Raw genomic sequence first — 19,747 nt, forward strand, 5'->3', positions numbered from 1 at the left:
CTTTATTAGAAATGCTCTTTCTTCAACTCCAAGAACCTTTCTAAAGCACAATCTAAATTAAGTATCTGTTATCCAAACTCTGATTTGAATAACTTATGGGCATTTTCTCACAAACTTTTTATCATTAATAAAATTAAAGAACTATTTATATGTTAAATAAAAAATTATAAAATTAAAGAACTATAATTTATTTTTGAGCATGTTTTCTGAGAATCTTCTTTATGTTCCTTTTGCAATATTGAAGAAGAATCTATCCTACATTTATTTTATCAGTGCCCATTCTCTAAATCTTTCTGGTCAGATGTTACCTTGTTAGTTTTTTGCGGTTGTAACAAATTGGTACAAATGTCAGAATCTATAATTTTTTGTCAGATTTTCATTCTAACGATGTTAATCTTAATTATATGGTATTATTACTTTGTCTTCTGGGCAAGTTTCATCTTCACAAAGCCAGAACCTTCATTGTAATCCTGATTTTAGAATATTCTCCTCTGATATAAAGTCCCTTTTTTCTTCCTTTAAGAAAATAAAATAAAAAAAGGATCTAAATTGCTGTTAAATTTATATCTGTTAATTGTTTTATCATACTTGTAAAATGTTAAAGTAAATGTATAATTAATGTTCTTTTCTATCTGTATTTTGTTCCAGAACCTGTGACATTCAGCGCCTAGAGTACCCGTGTGAGCCACTGGAGGGCGCCCCTTCCTAGTTTATGGTTTCATTTTGTATTGTTACCCTGGACTCATTATGCTTTATGTCATGCACCTGTTTGTGTCATGCACCTGTTTGATGTTTATGCTTGTTAGTATCCTTATTTAAACCTGTATGTTTCCTTTGTTCAGGGCTCAGGATTGTACGTGTCACACTGCATGATCTAGCTTTGTTTCTAGTTTCTAAGTCATCTAGTATTTCAGTCTCCGTGTTTCTGACCTCTTGCCTGCCTGTTTTGATTACCCGACTGCCTGTTCCCTGTTTGTACTGCTGCTGATTTGGATTGCTTATCTGGACTCTGATTACTGCCTGTTTCCCCGTTTGTGCTCTTTGGATTATCCTTCAATAAAAGCCTGCATTTGGATCACCTGTCTGTTTCCCGGTGCAGTTCGTGACAGAACCACACCTGTACAATCTGAATTATCATCATAAAGTAATTTAAAGGGATTATGGAGTCATTTGATGTCATTACACAGTTCTGACCGACTGTCTACAGGGGTTCGAATCAATCCGAATTAGCACACAGTTAAAACTCAATTACACAATCAATATATGCCAAGAATACAGTTACAAAATAATCTAAGTTTGTGGTTTTAAATAATTTCATACTTCTGAATTTGAAAATGTTATGTATTTAACCACAATAAAAATAATCATTAACAATATTGTCATGCTACGTTTTTTGTTTGCATTATTGATCCCCTTAACAAAAATAATAATAATAAAAAAAAACTTTAAATCCTTACATACCTTGGAGATACTTTAAATAAGACAAAGCCCAAATCAACACAACAGGCCTCAGAATATACAGAGCAGAGCATGTGACGGTCTCATGGAGAAATCCTGGAACAGAATATTCATTGACAGGTATTAAACAATATTGATCAAATAAAACAATTTAAGTCCCATTACAAATTTTTTTGTGACTAATAAAAAAAGATTAATAAAATCTGCCACATGTTTTATTGTGCTATATTTATACTAAACTCACCTTCAGTGAGACCCCAGAGGATGAAGGCGAAGAACATACAGACATTTGGAAAAAAGACCAGAGAAAGCTGAAGATTCCAGATTGTTCTGCTGTTGACTGGAGAGAAGATGCAGAATAATCAGTTAAACGAGCGAAACACTGTGACAATTAATCCCAAGATGAATGCAGTTAATTAATACAGTTTTATTAATACAAGATTAATAAAATTAATATGAATAATAATTCAGATTAATAATTAAGATTAATATTAATACAAGATTAATACAGTTAATCACAAGAAAACACACCTGTGTTTTTTGATCTGCAGTAGATCAGACAGCAGAGCAGAAGTACAGCTCCAAATCCAGCAACAGAACAGACAAACAACACAGTTATGTGCCAAGAAGAGAAACCTGTGAAACACAGACATCAGTCATAACATTTACAACTGCACTCAATGTAAAACCCAACAAGTTAAGCTAACTCATTTCATTTGCGGACACTGATTACCTCAATTCAATTGAGTTTATAAAAACAATAGTTATGAGTACTCTGAACTTATTTTAATCGAGTGCACTAAAACAAGGACATTTCTTAATACACAAACTTTAAACTGTACTATATAGCTGAAACTTCACTATATTGAGTAAAAACAGTGCAATTTCAAACTTTAAATGAACTCAGAGCTCAGAGTTTTGTGCACAAACTGTTCATAAAATCCTTCATATTCTCTGATGGTCACAACATTGCTGGCACTTTATGCTGTAGAATCACAGTTTTGAATAAAACTATATAAGATGTTGCCTATTTAATCAGAGATTAGACACTGAATGCGATCTGAGAATTAGGTCACTAAATGATGATGTCATCATCAATACTTAACCATAAACACCTGATCATATTTTGTCTTGATTTTTGTGCCATACCAAAAGTGTTTTATAAACAGACGGTTACAGCAGCCAGAGAAAAACTTATGTGCAAGGGTCAAGAACTAAAGCAACCGTTGATCTCCATCATGGTGACCTTAAACAAAACTCAAATCATCAACATCTAAACCTCTGTTAATTCCCATAAGAACTAGACGTCTGACAGAAATAAAGTCAATCAGGGGCGCGTTTCCCGAACAACGACGTAACTCGCTGCTTAAAGAAGAAGTTCACTTTTAAAATGAAAATTCTGTCATCATATACTCACCCTCATGTTGTTTCAAAGCTGTATGAATTTCTTTCTTATGCTGAACAGAAAGGAAGATATTTAGAAGATTATCAGTAACCAGACAGTTTTTGGGTCCCAATGACTTCCATAGTAGGAAAAAAATATACTATGGAAGTCATTGGGACCCAAAAACTGTCTGGTTACTGATATTCTTCTAAATATCTTCCTTTCTGTTCAGCAGAAGAAAGAAATTCATACAGCTTTGAAACAACATGAGGGTGAGTATATGATGACAGAATTTTCATTTTAAAAGTGAACTTCTCCTTTAACTACCATAGTACGATGCATCGTTGAAGAAATTAACTAGCTAGTGTCACGACCGGCTCGAAGCCGTGGCAAATGAAATGGAGGACATAGTGATTGGTTTGCAAAAATAAAGATTTATTAACATAAATAGAAAAAATATAAGCAAGAAAACATGGTCATCTGTAATGTCTGTTAGGTGCATGTAAAGGTATCAATCACAGAAAACGAAATACTAAACCAAATAACAAAAGCAAGTTTAACCCTAAAACAAACCCGAGCCAACTCAAAGTAACGCGGAGAAAGACCTCTCTCTCAACACTAGCCAGCCTAAACTTTTATAGAGGGATGAACAGGTGGACATCGTTCCCTTGATGAGTCTCCTAGCCACACCCACCAACCGGCCATAGCGGGGAAGAGTAGAGACTCGTCACACACTCCCCCTAAAAAGAAGAGCAAAGAGTTTTAGAACACTTCCAAAACCCAAACCAAAACCCCACCACTTCTAAATTCAAACAGTCCAAGTAAGCGAACTTGGTCCAACTCCAAATTTTCCCCAGTCTTGTTATATCTCCAAGTCCTTTCAGCAACCACGGCGCCTAGGAAGCAAATCAAGAAAAGAACAGAGACAGGAAAATAGAAGAAATCCCATAACACTAGACGATATAAATACGAGATAAGGCATCAGCAGTTGTATTCTCTGAGCCTTTAATATGGCGGATATCTAACAGGTATCCCTGTAAAAATAAGCACCACCTCATTAACCTCTGGTTTGGGTTCTGCAACGAATGAAGAAAAACTAAAGGGTTGTGATCAGTAAAAACTACCAGAGGTCCCTCAGACGAACCCACATACACCTCAAAATGTTGCAAAGCCCAGATCAGAGCAAGCGCCTCCTTTTCTATCACAGAGTAATTAAGTTGATAAGGATTGAACTTTTTAGAAAAGAATCCAACTGGATGATCAATTCCATCCTCATAAGTCTGTAACAGAACGGCACCAGCACCCACATTGCTGGCATCCACTTGCAACCGAAATGCTTGGTCAAACTTTGGCGCTTTCAAAACAGGATCCTCTGTAAGAAGCAATTTTACCTTTTCAAAGGCTTGCTGACAACCAGACGTCCAACAAAAGTCTACTCCTCCCCGCAATAAATTTGTCAGGGAAGCCACCACTGTAGAAAAATTCCTGCAAAAACAACGATAAAACCCTACCATTCCAAGAAATCGCATAAGTTCTTTCTTGGTGGCAGGTGTTGGGTAGTTATCAATCGTTTCTACTTTCGCGCGGACAGGGCGCACTTGGCCTTGCCCCACCACTTTCCCCAAGTAGACTACTGTGGCCTTGGCGAACTCACATTTTAACAAATTAACGGTCAAATTCGCCTCCACAAATCGATCAAATAGTGCTCTAATTTGAACAATATGTTCTTCCCAAGTTCGACTATACACAACGACGTCATCTAAGTACACAGCGCAACCCTTTAAACCACAAATAACTCGATTCATTAAACGCTGGAAAGTTGCGGGAGCATTACGCAACCCGAAACTCATAACGTTGTACGAAAATAATCCAGACGGTATAATAAAAGCAGAAATTTCTTGAGCTCTTTCAGTTAAAGGCACTTGCCAGTAACCTTTTAGTAAATCAAACTTACTAACAAATTTAGAGTTTCCCACTTGATCAATACAGTCCTCAATTCGAGGCAATGGAAATGAATCGGGTTTTGTTACAGCATTTACCTTTCGGTAATCAGTACAAAATCTGAACGATCCATCAGATTTACTCACTAGCAATGATGGAGAAGCCCAGCTAGAAAAAGAGGGTTTAGCGATATCATTTTCCAACATATAATCAACTTCATTTTCTAATTGTTGTTTTTTACTCGCAGATACTCGATAATAGCGTTGATGAATTGGAGCCGAATCTCCCACATCAATATCGTGTTCAATAAGACTTGTACGAGATGGAGTATCGGGAAACAGTGTAATATATTCAAAAATCAAATTAATCAAATCAGTACGCTGCACCTCCGTTAAATGACTAAATCGATTGTGCAAAGAGCTTAACACTTCTGAATTATGTAAACGACCCTGAAGGACAGAATCTCCAGGATCAATCTCATCCTGATCCCCGCCTAACAGAATTGAAGTGGTTGACAATTCAGGATCACCAGAAGCAAAAGAACCTGTAACCAGAACAGGTTTAATGCCAGAATTAGGCATAACAACGTTGTCTTGATTTATTTTAGCGTCAACAAAATCTTCAGAACCATAGAAAGGCTTTAGCAAATTTACATGACATAACCTCGTCTTCTTTTTTCGATCTGGCGTATTAATCAAATAGTTAAGATCAGAAATTTGACGAGCCACAGTATATGGACCTACAAACTTGGCCTGAAATGGTGATCCCACAATAGGCAACAGAGCAAGAACTTGATCACCCAATTGAAAGGAACGCAATTCTGTACGACGATCAAAAAGTAGTTTCATCCGATCTTGTGCTCTGCTCAAAGATCCCTTTGCCAGTTGGCACGCTTCAAAAATTCGTCTGCGAAAATCACTCACATATGATAGAACATTTTTTGGTGGATCAACTTTTTTCCAATCTGCAGACAAAACAGATAATGGACCACGCACCTCATGCCCAAAAACGAGGTCATTCGGACTAAATCCAGTACTCTCCTGAGCAGCTTCTCGAGCAGACATCATTAACCAGGGTAACCCAGCTTCCCAATCTTTATTCATCTGAACACAGTAAGATCTCAATAAAGACTTTAAAGTTTGGTGAAATCTTTCCAGTGCTCCCTGACTTTGGGCGTGATAAGCACTGGAAAGATTATGTTGAATATGAAGCTGTTTCAAAACTTGACCAAACAAATTTGAAGTAAAATTACTCCCCTGGTCAGACTGAATAATTCGTGGTATTCCGAAGACTGATATAAACTGAGTCAGTGCTTTTAAAACTAACTTTGCAGTTAGAGAACGTAACGGGTACACAGCTGGATATCTAGTCACTTGGCACATAACAGTAAGCAAATATTCATTCCCCGCCTTTGACCGAGGTAATGGCCCCACACAGTCCACAATAAGATGTTCAAAGGGTTGACTAACAGCAGGAATTGGATACAGAGGGGCAGGTTTCATTGACTGGTTTGGCTTTCCAGTGAGTTGACATGTTTGACAAGATTTAATATACTTCGATATATCACGCTTCAACTTTGGCCAAAAGAAATGTTTCAAAAGCAACCTGTACGTCTTTTTCACCCCCAGATGTCCAGATGTGTCATGTGCCGTTTTTAAAACAAGTTGACGGAGAGACTGAGGCACTACAATTTGGAAAACAGGATCACCAATTACAAATTCTCCATGCGGCACCCACTTTCGGACTAACACATCTCCCTCTAGATAATATCCAGAAGGAAGATTTACGATTGTATCATGAGAGACAACTCGATCAAACAATTCAACAAGTGTAACGTCAGCCTTTTGTTCCTTAATCAAGTCATCACGTGACACAGACAAGACGGAAGGGATTTCTAGAGGTGCACTCAAAATCTCTCTAGTTTCAGATTTATCAACAGCTGGTATTTTACTCATAGATCTTGTTATCACGCATGACGGAAACCCATTCAAAGAACAGGAAGAATTCTCATCACTTGCGTCAAAAGTCGACACAGATGGTGTGACCACCAAATTCGGTGAAACATTCCGCCAAACTCGTTCACCAGCCAAATCATTTCCCAGGATTACCTGTACTCCGTCCACAGGCAAGCAGGAACGCACAGCAACCTCCACTTCTCCCTGGATCAAATCAGAATGTAAAATGATTTTATGTAAGGGAACGGACATCACATTCAAACCAATACCCCTAATCAACACATTGTTCCCAGTATACGAATCATTTGAAAAAGATAGAATAGACTCTAGGACAAATGTTTCTGATGATCCAGTGTCACGAAGAATTTTGACCGGTACATCTTCTGTAGAATTTACCAATCTAACAGAACCATCTGTAACAAATGGAGAAAATGTTGAAACACGTGACGAGGAACTCCCCGGTACATTTACTTCAGAGGCAGTCACTGCCAGAACAACAGCCTTCACCGAAGACGATTTAGATTTCAACAAAGGACACTCATTCTTCCAGTGACCAAACTCATGACAATAATTACAGATGTTTTCTCTGTCTTTTACTCCAACAAATGTAAGACGCTGTTTGTCAGGTATATCACCCAAAGTTCTCGGAGATCTACTAAAATCATGCCACAACTCTCTCTTAACATTTTCTCCAGCATTTTTGTAGCCGGAAGAGATTTTATGAATCAGAGAAAATTCATCAGCCATAACAGCCCCCTCATATGCGGTGTCAGGTTTACGCTCACTAATATAAGTTACTACACGTTGCGACACAGAGTTTTTAAACTGTTCAAGCAAGATCAACTCCTTCAAATCGTCTAACGTTTTAACGTCAGAAGCTGCACACCAACGATTGAAGTGAACTGAAATATCATGTACAAATTCAACATGCGTTTGACTATCAGTTTTCTTCCAGGACCTAAATTTTTGTCTATAGGCCTCTGGGACCAACTCGTATGCCCTTAATACTGCATTCTTAACAGTCAAATACTCCTTAGCATCTGCTACACTAAGAGACAAATATGCTTCTTGAGCTTTTCCTGTAAAAACAGACTGTAACATAAGCGTACGTTCCTCATCTGGCCAATTTCGCGTTTCTGCCACGCGTTCAAACAACAAAAAGAAGCGTTCAACATCTTTCTCGTCAAATCTAGGGATCAATCTCATATTAGCCACTACATCAAATTTACACAAAGCCAAATCGCGTTCTACACCTCCCGTTGAATTAAGTTTACCTTCTTTTATCAGATCTAAACGGTAACGTTCAAGATCAAGCTGTTGTTGTTGTAACTGTAGCTTAGACATCTCAACACGATTTTGTGCTTCTACCATTTCTCTTTTTATTTCCGTTTGAATTAACAACAATTGTTTTTGTTCTTCAAATGTTAGATGAGACATTGATGCTGCACCAACAAAAGCTGAAACATCTTCCAAAGATTGAGACTCCAAAACTCCGCGTTCAGATAACTCAGTCTTAATCATAATTTTAATACTATCTTTTAAACGTTTATCTTGACTTGACAAACTAATTTTGTAATGCGTTGCAAGTTCTACTAGTTGATCTTTAGAAAAATCATCCAACAGATCTTCAGACGGAGCACTAATAAAATCCTCAATCTTTGAATCCATGGTGAACAACAGGAGTAAGCTACGACTACTTAATTTCCAAATATATATATATATCTGAGGGGTCGCAATTGGATAAACAATTCCCTCTAACTAAATTCCCAAACTATCTAAACTTATCCCTAATCTTCGTACAGTTACTTGCAGCGGGTTTTTATACACTGCAAACCAGTGTTTGAAATGGCGACCGATTAACAAGTCACCATTACAAAACACGGACGTGTTCCCGAGACAACTGCTCTAGCTGCTTTCACCATACAAACATAACAAACTAAAATAAAAAAAGTTCGGAGCATCCCGTTAAGGATACCCCGCTAAACCTAAACAGGGAAAAGCATATCCAACAAGAAACCCCCCTCAAACATACAAACAGTAGTCAACACTTACCAATGCCAATCTCCCATGAAGTAGACCAACCCAATCACTATAATCCTCCACGAAATTTCAAAACTCAGTATTCAACGAACATTACTAAGAAAAAATACATATTTAACGAATCAATCATCAGATTAACGAAATCAACTCTTTAACCAAACAAATTTAACAAAACTTATGGACGAGCCCCCACATTTGTCACGACCGGCTCGAAGCCGTGGCAAATGAAATGGAGGACATAGTGATTGGTTTGCAAAAATAAAGATTTATTAACATAAATAGAAAAAATATAAGCAAGAAAACATGGTCATCTGTAATGTCTGTTAGGTGCATGTAAAGGTATCAATCACAGAAAACGAAATACTAAACCAAATAACAAAAGCAAGTTTAACCCTAAAACAAACCCGAGCCAACTCAAAGTAACGCGGAGAAAGACCTCTCTCTCAACACTAGCCAGCCTAAACTTTTATAGAGGGATGAACAGGTGGACATCGTTCCCTTGATGAGTCTCCTAGCCACACCCACCAACCGGCCATAGCGGGGAAGAGTAGAGACTCGTCACACTAGTCACGACTATTTCCCGAAACCATATTGTTGCAAAGTGGTCTTTCAACCACGCTGGTTTATGACGTCACGCACGTGGTGGAGTAATAACTTCTTTTAATGAATCTGTTTGAGATCGAATTAACGCTAGATGTTTTGCTATAAATTACAGACATGGCATCTGAGGACTTCTTCATTTTTCTCAGTTATTTTGCTTTATTTCCAGATTCAATCATAGACTCGTTCTTTCATAGTAGAGCATGTTCGCACATGCGCACTCTTCAAAAACAGCGCTTTACATCTCTTGACAAACTAAAAGATGTAAATGACATTTGTATGTAGACACAGGTTGAATGTCAGCTTGCTTATTTTGCTCAAGAAAAGGATTTATTAAGTCCACACGTCACGCAATCTAGAAACTATGCTTCTAACCACAGCTCGAGATCTGTCGTTACAACCACACAACTTTGCGATGCTGTTTGCGAATGTTCGTTAGAATGATGGTTTCGGGAAACACTCGTTGAACTATGTTAATGACGACGGAACTTGCGAACATAGTTGGCTAACGATGCTTTTGGGAAACGCACCCCTGGTTAGTAATAAGTGAAGCTGGTAATGATGTTAGTGGAGTTGTTTAATCCTCCTCTGCTGAGATCTTCAGAGATTTAATATCTTCTTTTCTCTTCAGTTGATTTCATCTAAGAATGTGTCTGAAGTCAGTAAGTTCTTGTGTTTCTGCTCGTCTCTTTTTCTGTTCTTTTCTTTCCTTCAGTGATTCTGCTTGTTAACAGCAGGTGTTCATCACTAATGCTCAATCATCACTTAATTATCCAATTATAATCCAATTATCATGCTGGGATCTAGAAATGTTCTATAACTCATTCAGTTTGAGTTCTGTTTCAGTCATTGTGTCCAAATAATAACTTTCAGTAATATTTGAGTGCAGAACTCAATTTTATTTATTACATATAACTGTTAAGTTTTACAGTGTAATGACACTTTTATGGCATTGTGATCTCATGCTAATTTACCCAGCTATTAAATTAAATCTGACCCCAAGTGTACAAAAAGTTAGATACTTTTCGCGCCAAGTGTAAATATAGCTGAAATACCATCTTGTTTACAATAGCCTTTGAAGAAGGTTGGTGTTAATAGACTGCATTATTTATTTGCCATGTTTTGTTGACTCACCCAGTTGCTCCAGTACTACAGTTGTATTGGCTGAAAGTACTCCAGCAAACACTTGACACATGTAAACTCCTTTATCCTCAGTTCTAACACTCTTCAGTCTGAGAGAGAAGTTTCCTTTGGGGATTTCATCAGTGAAGAACTCAACTCTGTCTCTGTATTGCTCATCTGATGAATCTGGTAAAGTCTTGTTGTTTTGGTAAAGCAGAACCGGAATATCTTCATCTTCAACGGTTTTCCTCCATGAAACCTCTTCAATGTGTTCAGGTTTGATGTGAGAGTCTATAGAGCAGTTCAGAGTGACGTCCTCTCCATCATACGCAGAAATGGAGAGACTAGATCCGGATACCAGCAGACGCTCTGAAATTAAACAAAATACATGAAATGCCATTTGATTGAAATTTTCACCACAATTCAAGTGTCTCTCACTCACCAACATATTTTATTTGAACCAGAGTTTCTCCAGAATCCTGCTGACTGTAAACTTTACATGTGTAATTTCCCTCATCTTCAGCTGTCAGATTATCCAGACGAAGAGAGAAGTTTCCATGTTGAATCTGATCAGTAAAGAAATGAGCTCTATCATGATAATCCTCCTGCTGGACCTCTGGTCGACTCTCACCATCTTGATACAGATGAATCAGTCTCTCTGAGTCTGTTCTTCTCCATTCCACCTCCAGATCTTTCACTGGTAAAGGTTCATCAACATAACAGGGCAAAACCACTGAAGATCCCAGAGGAGCAACCAGAGGATCAGGTGGACCGTGCACAGTGAAGCCTATAGAGAAATAATAGAGAAACTGACAGCTTTAATAAACGAGAAAGAAAAACTCGAAGGCTATTTTCGCGTATCAACGTTTAAGTGATCATACGCACCATCAGCGAATACCAGGAGTATTGCTATTACAATAAACATAAAGCACATCGTTTACACATGAAAAGAGCTATAATAAAATCATAGTTGTATCATGACCATAAGAGTTTTTGTCCGTAGTCTTTCACACGAGGCCACACCGAAACCTTCGCTTAGCGCGTCAAATTCGCGCCTGCCGCGTCTATTTATACGCTTGAGTCAAGTGTTGCCAACTTAGCGCCCGCTATATTTAGCGAGTATTCAGACCCCTCTAGCGACAGTGACACATATTCAAAAAAGCGACTAGCGACAAATCTAAATACTTTTACTGGTGTTATTGGAGACTTTTAGAGACTTTTTGACGTGAAACCGCACATTGTTCTTACTCTTCTCAACGAGCAGCGGGTGCTGCCGTTTGACCCATCCCCCGTGGCAAAGCACTCACAGGCGGCCCAGTTCTCGCGCACCAGCCCCTCCCAGCTGCAGTCAGAGCGCGGAGTTGTTCACCCCTTTTTTTACAGTCTATGGTCCTGACTGCAAAATGTGCAAATTAATCGCGCATCATGTGCGTGAAGCCGCCGCTGGCTGATCCCGCTCTGTCTTACATTCAGCAAGGGATTTAAAATGTACTTTGTCTAAAATAATTAAATCACTTAACAAAAATAAATCGCTGCATTTATTTTGACTCACACAGCCTCAGTCACTTACTCGTCTGGTCCACTTACTTATCTCGTCGTGTTTGTGCCTTTCTGTGACATAAGCTAGCTAGCTAGCTCATCATGTCTAAACTGTACACAAAAATACAGAAAGCAGTGGGAAATCAAACCCTGAATTCAAAGGTTGGTTAAAGCCGTTTATTGGAGACAATACACAGGCATAGTGTTTGTATTGTAAGGCTGATTTCTATGCCAAACTTAGTGATGTAAAAAAACACAAGGCAACTCAAAAACACACTCAAAAGGGCAAAGCCTTATGATAGTTCCAAAAAAGCCTGCCATTTATGACTCAAAAATTTGACTCTGCTAAAAATATATATTCTTCATCTAATTTTTTTCTATAATCTGTTAGGCCAGGGATCGGGGATCATATCGGGAACATATTGGGCGTGAGCCATACTTGTTTCACACATTACTTAAATAAAGCATACAATCTCACAATTTTTATTTTTATATTTTTAAGTAATTAGTCAAAGTTGATATACAGCTTACCAGTGTAGGGAATTATAATAATCAATAATTAATAATACTCATGACATGCTTTTTTTTATTCTTCTGTGACAGACCCAAATTGGACAGGTACACTTTCATTTTCAATTTTCATTACAATTGTTTCATTAATTGAGTAAACACAGACAATTGATTATTACAATGATTTGAATTTCAGTCTCCCCCCTCTTCCACTCTGACAGTGAAGACCTTGGATTTTAAAGTGTTTCTTTTTGTCATTTTGTTTTTATTAAATGTTACTAATTTGTATATAATTCTTTAAAAATGTCCATGTGTTTTGTCAAATGATTTATCAAAATTGTTGTATAAAATAATAATAATAATAATATATATACTAGATTGTATCATTATTTATTCTAAAATTAGTAATCATTAATCATATCATTTCAATCATATTGTATTATTAATCAATAAATTCTAAATAATTTGCTTACCTTTTATGTTTTGTGCCCAGTGATTTCTCAATGTTTTTAACGGGTCCCAGAAATAATTGTGTTAGCGTACCGTGGGGTTTCAGTCAGACCCGAACTTGACACGCGAATGAGGCGAATTCGCGTCTACCGCGCCGCGCTAAACGCCTCATTCGCGTCGCAGGAATTTTTTACGCGCGTAACGCGTCTTTGCATTGACTTAACATTGAAATCACTTGCGCCTGACGCGCTATTCGCGTCCGGTGTGAACGCACCATTATGCTGCGTTCACACCAAACGCGAATATACGTCTAAATTCGCGCCTGCCGCGTCTAGTTATACGCGTGACCACTTTGTGTGCATTCGCGCGTCAAGAGCGAAATTGACGCACGTAAAATCAAAAGTTTGAAGCGAAATTTACGCGCATCACGCGCGTCAGAGGCAAAAGTTTCGAAACCTGTTGGTGGCCATCTTTTTTTAGATGTTTATCGAGCATTAGCATTAGCATAAATCGAGAGAATCACCGCTCGTATGTGCTCTGGAGAGCAGAAACAGCTGCGTAGGGGACATCGTCGCTGTACTCGGGTCCACCAAACCCTCCGGAGGGTTTCAGGAGTTTCACAATTTGCTCCAGGAGGTAGGTTTGGTGGACCTAACGGTGAGGACGCTGACGAGGACAGCGTAGGCCGTATAAGCCTCGGCCTCGAGTGGTCGTTGCCTGACGAGCCCGCGCTGTACAGCCCGGCGCGAGGTTCACCCTCGCCCGCACCTAATCTGTGATTTATTTTTGTTTTGATAATAAATGGAGCTGCAGCCTTCAAAAGTGAAACCTGTCCTGTGTTTTTTTTTTTTATACACTAAATTGTGTTTGTTGTCTTTACATTAGATTAATAGCCTGACTACGTCAGACTTCCTACTTCCGCTCAATTTCATTTCGCTCCTGTAGTCAGTCTGAGATAGCAGCTTATCTTTCAGTTTTCCACCGGCCTTCGGACGGCCGGGCCAATCAACGAACAGAGGGCGGGCTGAGAGCCGTGACGTAGACACTGATTGTTCCGTGGATGCGTAGATTTACTTCACATAATCTTCAAAAGTCGTTCACAGCCATGTTTACTCCGGTATTTCGCTCGATGGTTTTGTTTTCGCATCATACATGTGTTTACAGTGGAAGTTAGATGCGGCTGCGCATGCGCATAACACACGCCATAACCAAACGCCATGTGATTGGCTTACGGGTAACCAATGATTTTAAACTTCAGACAAGCGCCCCCTAGCAAGAGAGAAAACACTTCTCTATTATGCCATTCCAGACTCTGTCTACGAAGCAAAGTGAAGTAGCAGAGTTTGGTATTACCAGGCTATTAGATTAATAATGTTTCATATAATCTAGAATAGATATGGAATAAATAGCATTCAATACAAAATGAGTATCTCTCATATATTGAAATCGAGTTTTATGTTTTTATTTGCTTTATTGTGCATTTTAGTCATATTACAAAATAATTTATTGAGGCCAAACATAAAATAACATTATAAACTGTCACTTCACCACGTGACAGCAGCATGCAAGCAGGCTCTTGATTGGTTAGCGCGGCGCGAATTGACGCAGAAGTTCAGATTTTTCAACTCGGGCGGCAGACGCAAATTCGCGTCAAACGCGTGAATGCACAAATAGCACTAATAAAATCATTCGCGCGTAACGCGCTTAACGCGCCAGACGCTTAATTCGCGTTATTCGCGGAAACTTGACGCGCGAATGAGGCGAATTCGCATCTACCGCGCCGCGCTAAACGCTTCATTCGCGCCGCAGGAATTTTTTACGTGCGTAACGCGTCTTTGCATTGACTTAACATTGAAATCACTCGCGCCTGACGCGCTATTCGCGTCCGGTGTGAACGCACCATTAGATTATGCGTGCGTCAGAATCAAGGCGTCTCTTTCGGTTGGATCTTTAGTGGTTTCTGTTGATATACTTGAACAATAACAACTAGCATCACACACACACACACATACACACACACACACACACACACACAAATAAACGGTAATATGAATGAATGCGTGTTTAACAGGCCCCGTTTACACGTAACGTTACATGGCTATTTTGAAAAACGGAGACATTTCCCTTCGTTTGCGCCCTTCGTTTACACGCAAACGGAGAATTCGCCAATGAAACCGATTCTTTCTAAAAACTCCGTCCAGAGTGGAGATTTTGAAAATATTTGTTTGCATGTAAACTAAGAAAAACAGAGTTTTAGGCAGCGACGTCACAGAATGTGACTATTTTCGGGATACTGATTGGCGGGCTTGAGCTTCTCGTTACACTGCCACCTACAGGTTTGGCATGCTCTTGACAGCATACACGGGTTCGTGTGCACGATGTTATTTTTGAAAACGAAGAGGGGTGAAATGTCCGTTTATGAAAATAGCCATCCACGTGTAAACGTAGCCACGGACACAGCAAAGTTCCTCTTGTTGTTTCTGTATATCCAGCTTTCAAATTTAGACTCGATATTTTACAAACATGTAGAAACTTGGTAGGGGTGGATTAGTGTAGTGTGGGATACTGACTAAAATGGGACACCTAAACTTCAGTGCAGTTATCTCTTAACATTAAAAATTAAATACATTCAATAAAACAATGTTCTAAATTGTTTGTACATCAAATGTTGCAATAATATTGTTAAAATGTGTTAAGAATATTTTCTAAGCAATCTTTGTCGTCCCACTTTAGAAAAGGTTGTTTCAAATGTGTGACAGTCTAAAATAGGAAAATTTGCATTAAGAAAGTTAAATGCCATACATGTATTTTTTGTTAAAATGTTGGGCTTATAATGCAGCAATATTATTTTTTTAAGATCAGGTTCACAACTTTGGACTAAGGGACAATGGCATACTGGACTAGCAAGGGCTGCTTTTTTTTGTCATGATTTTTTTTGTAAAAATTTTTACATTACAATTTGCTTAATGCATGCTTTTGAAAATATATGTCCTAAACTCCATGTGAAGAGTAGTCTACAAGTTAATAGTTTTTAAGACATTTCATGTTCCAAAGTTTAATTTATTTTACTATTTGACTTCCAATGTATGGTTATTATTGTTGCTGACAAAAATCTGAAATATTTTTAATAAATCCTTTAAATAGTATACAATTTCTGTGTTATATATTTGTAATTATCATTTTTATTTATTTTTTTAGCCAAAACTGATAAAGACAGCAAACACAAAGTGTCCCAGATTTCAGCGCAAGCTATCCCACATTAGAAAACCCATAATTAACTGCTTAGCGCTGAATATTTGTAGCATTTTATCCCTTTTTTTTTTAATAAAACAATTTTAATAATTTGGTATTTGTTTTGCTAAAATAGCAGCTGACACTTTTCTTAAAAGTTAGGCTCCTTTACAAGCAATGTCTGTTATAACACGAGCTGTTCATCACAATCTCTTCGTCAAAACTCATGTAATGTAGTTTTTTTAATTTTTTTTTTAATTTTTTTTTTTTTAAATACTAGACGTAATTAAACAATGTTATGAGATTGTTTGAACCTTGTGTAGTTTTTTTTATTAAATCTGCGACGCTGGGGGGCAGCATAAACACATACCCTTCAGTCTCTCAACAGTATATATAGCTACTATGAACGCAAATGCTAGACAAATTTTAAAATGCATATTTTGTGTTTTATTTGACTCAGTGACATTATTTTACTCAGGTAATATTTTAGGATTCCTCATTTAAGGTCCTCTCACGACCGCGTCAGAGTGAGTTTAACTACTGATCTGAGATCTGTGCTAGTATTTGTCCTCTAATGGTGAATTTCTGATTTTGTGCAGCGATGTTTGTGATGACAGTCAGATCATCTGGTTGTATAGGTTGTGTGATTCTGTCATATGAGCCACTCCTGTGACACCCTGAAACCCTTTAAAGCTGATTATTTAATTGTTGTTGTTTTTCCCCTCCATAGAGGGCAGAGTAGTCTCAAAAAATAAGTTGTCTCAAGAGCAGTGTGTTGTGAAGGGAGTTTTTTCTTGCACTGGGCCATTCAGTGTAAAATCAACCAAATTTTTAGAAACTTCCCTGGCTCAAATGTTTGATTTTGTTCAAGTAGGCCTATTTCTAAAGAAAGACAAACAAATTGTGATGAAAGCCAAAATATAAAAGCTACTTGCACTGGCATATCTTAAGATGTGTCATTGTTTTGTCACAAGATCAAACCAGATGAGAAAAAACAAACAAACAAAAAAAAAAAACTCCTGCACCTTGATAGAAAAAAAAAAAGTCTACTTGTGAGCGGGCCACAAATTAACACAGGCCTAGTTGTTATAAACATGGTTTAAAATGTTCCACAACATGCCAGAATGACGAAACTTAGTGTATAAACTAGTTGCCAGAGAAAATATTGTGCCAAAATGAAAAAAATCTTTAGAAGATGTTACTGAACATTTATTTAACCATAGCAAAAGTACATTTCTTACATATGTTAATTTATTACAAATTAGACCAATCTGATATTATTTTAATCTTAAATCTGTTATTTAACAGTTGATATGGTTCTTTAATGCTTCACTAACTAGCAGAAGACACAAACCAGGTTTAACCCTCTGATGGTCTTCGTTTAGCAGTCACACTGGGGGCCTTCCCGGTCTTTTTAATTTAGTATTTTGAGACAATTTGATTGAACTTATTAATATTTATGCAATATTTATAGTCCATTTTTTGCCATTGAAAATAATGATTTTTTTTTTGTTTTTTTTTGATTTTTTGATTTTTCTTCCACAGGGCAGATAACGGCTTTCCAGCCCGCCTCCCTGCACTCTGCCGCCAGATCAGAGTACTTGGCTCGCTTCCGCTCATACGCAGCCTCCACCCCTCCCTCCCATGGTACAGTGAGTTCCACAAGGAGGACGGTCTTGCAAGCCTCTGACCACATGACGAGGTCGGGCCGCAGGGATGTTTCCACTATCTCCCTGGGGAACTGGAGCTGCTTTCCCAAGTCGACCCTCATGGTCCACTCACTTCTCGGTGAGAGGAGCCTTGCTGTATCTCTCTGGCGGGAGGGTCTGACACTCTCTCCAGCCCTCGCGAACTGGGTCGAATGTCGTCCTCGAGCGGAAGTTCTGCTGTTCGCCTCCTTTCTGCATGACTCTGACACCTCTGCCAGCTTCTTCAGTACTCGGTCATGTCGCCACCTATAGCGGCCTTGGGACTACGCCGTCGTGCAGCTCGACAGGATGTGCTGAGGCTTGTGTTGCTGGTGTTACAAAGGGAACATGTCTCTTCGGCACCAAACCATTGGTGGAGGTTACGGGGACAAGGCAAGGTGTCATAGGTTGCTCTTATCAGGAAGCTGAGCCTAGCTTGGGGGATCTTCCATAGGTCGGACCATGACATGGACCTGTCTGTGAGACCTTCCCATGACGTCCAACGTCCTTGCTGGCCCTGGGACACCGCTTTGATGTTAAGGCGTTCGTGCTCAGTTCTTGCCACTTCCGCCACCACCACCATGGCTTTCCGGTCTTCTTTGGAAGCCTTTGACCAGAACAAGGGAATATCGCCCCTCCCAAGGCCTGCTCGACCCTCCTGGACTCTGTCGACCACCTTGCGGTGCTTCAGCCTGCCGATTGCCATGTCGACCTCTTCTTGGGCTTTCCACTTTCTTCCTGTTCTTATCTGGGTGCCTGCTGCTCTCACCAGCTGGTCAGTGGTTTCCCTCAGCTCCAGAACCAGCCGAGCCTTCTCTTGCTTGTATCCCACGCTGATGGATCGCAGTGGTAGTTGTAGCGTGTTCCTCCCGAAGAGGCCTACCTCCGAGAATCATCTAGGTAGTCCCAGCCACTTCCTGATGAACGAGTTTGCCAGCCCGTCCATCTTGTTTACCACTGATGAGGGGATTTTGCTCATCTTCAGTGGCCACATCACCCTTTGGTACAGTATGGCCTGGTAACACCAAACTTTGTACTTTCCAGGGAGTTGGCTTTGGTTGATCTTGGCCAGGCCATCTGCGAGCTGCTTCCTGACCGTCTCCCCCATCTGCCTGTCTGAGAGCTCTGCTGTGTAGTTATGACCCAGGCTACAAACAGGTTGATCTTTCAGCAATGGGATATTCTCACCGCCTGCGAAAAAGATGGTGTCTTTACATACCTAATGCCAGAAAAGTCACCAAGTTTCGTAACATTCTGATGAAGCTGTGATTTTTAAAAATTCAAAACAGATTTTTGTAATCTGAATTTATTGGTGTGTATGTGTATAAACGTGTGTTTGTATGTGGTGTGTGTGGGTGGGTGTGAATTTTTTGCACTCTTGATGTTGTAGAGTGTCACCCCTTTACTGCGGTGTACTTTTTTTTAGAATCGTGTCCGATTTGTAGATTGTACAGGGTGTTTTTGTAAATTTCTCATTCATTTCCTATGGGTCGGTCATTTTTGACCGAAGACCACGAGTGTGACTATTTTTTTTACGACCACTTAGCATGCTCGGATCATGACCTCAATTTTTTTTTTTATTCACATACCTAATTCCAGAAAAGTCACCAAGTATCATAACCTTCCGATGAAGCTGTGATTTTTTAAAATTCAAAACAGAAAATTAATTAAAATTAAAATTAAAACAGAAATGACCGAGGACCATCAGAGGGTTAAATCCCAGTTGCACAGGTGGGGAATGTTGTAACGTTTTGTTAAAATGTGCCCATATTAGAACTATGCTATTCTATTATGAATTCCATTGAGAAACCATGAGAAAAAGGTGAATA

At 38.9% G+C, this 19,747-nt stretch overlaps 2 protein-coding genes across 3 annotated transcripts in view; one reads left to right on the forward strand and one right to left on the reverse strand.

Moving 5' to 3' along the window:
• The window catches only part of LOC307157503 (uncharacterized protein), a 33,500-nt gene extending 21,704 nt beyond the window's left edge, over nucleotides 1-11,796 (reverse strand). For both annotated transcript variants that reach the window (XM_079869420.1, XM_079869421.1), the window contains exons 1-6: nucleotides 11,386-11,796; nucleotides 10,943-11,287; nucleotides 10,513-10,869; nucleotides 1,990-2,094; nucleotides 1,703-1,798; nucleotides 1,462-1,554 (exon numbers count right to left, since the gene is read on the reverse strand). In XM_079869420.1, coding sequence (XP_079725546.1) covers nucleotides 1,462-1,554; nucleotides 1,703-1,798; nucleotides 1,990-2,094; nucleotides 10,513-10,869; nucleotides 10,943-11,287; nucleotides 11,386-11,434 — 1,045 coding nt within the window. In that variant the 5' untranslated portion in view covers nucleotides 11,435-11,796. The remainder of the gene's footprint in view (nucleotides 1-1,461; nucleotides 1,555-1,702; nucleotides 1,799-1,989; nucleotides 2,095-10,512; nucleotides 10,870-10,942; nucleotides 11,288-11,385) is intronic.
• The window catches only part of mrps7 (mitochondrial ribosomal protein S7), a 154,388-nt gene that overhangs the window by 26,744 nt on the left and 107,897 nt on the right, over nucleotides 1-19,747 (forward strand). The window lies entirely within an intron of this gene.

Source organism: Squalius cephalus (assembly GCF_949319135.1).
Source record: "Squalius cephalus genome assembly, chromosome: 1".
Taxonomy (NCBI): Eukaryota; Metazoa; Chordata; class Actinopteri; order Cypriniformes; family Leuciscidae; genus Squalius; species Squalius cephalus.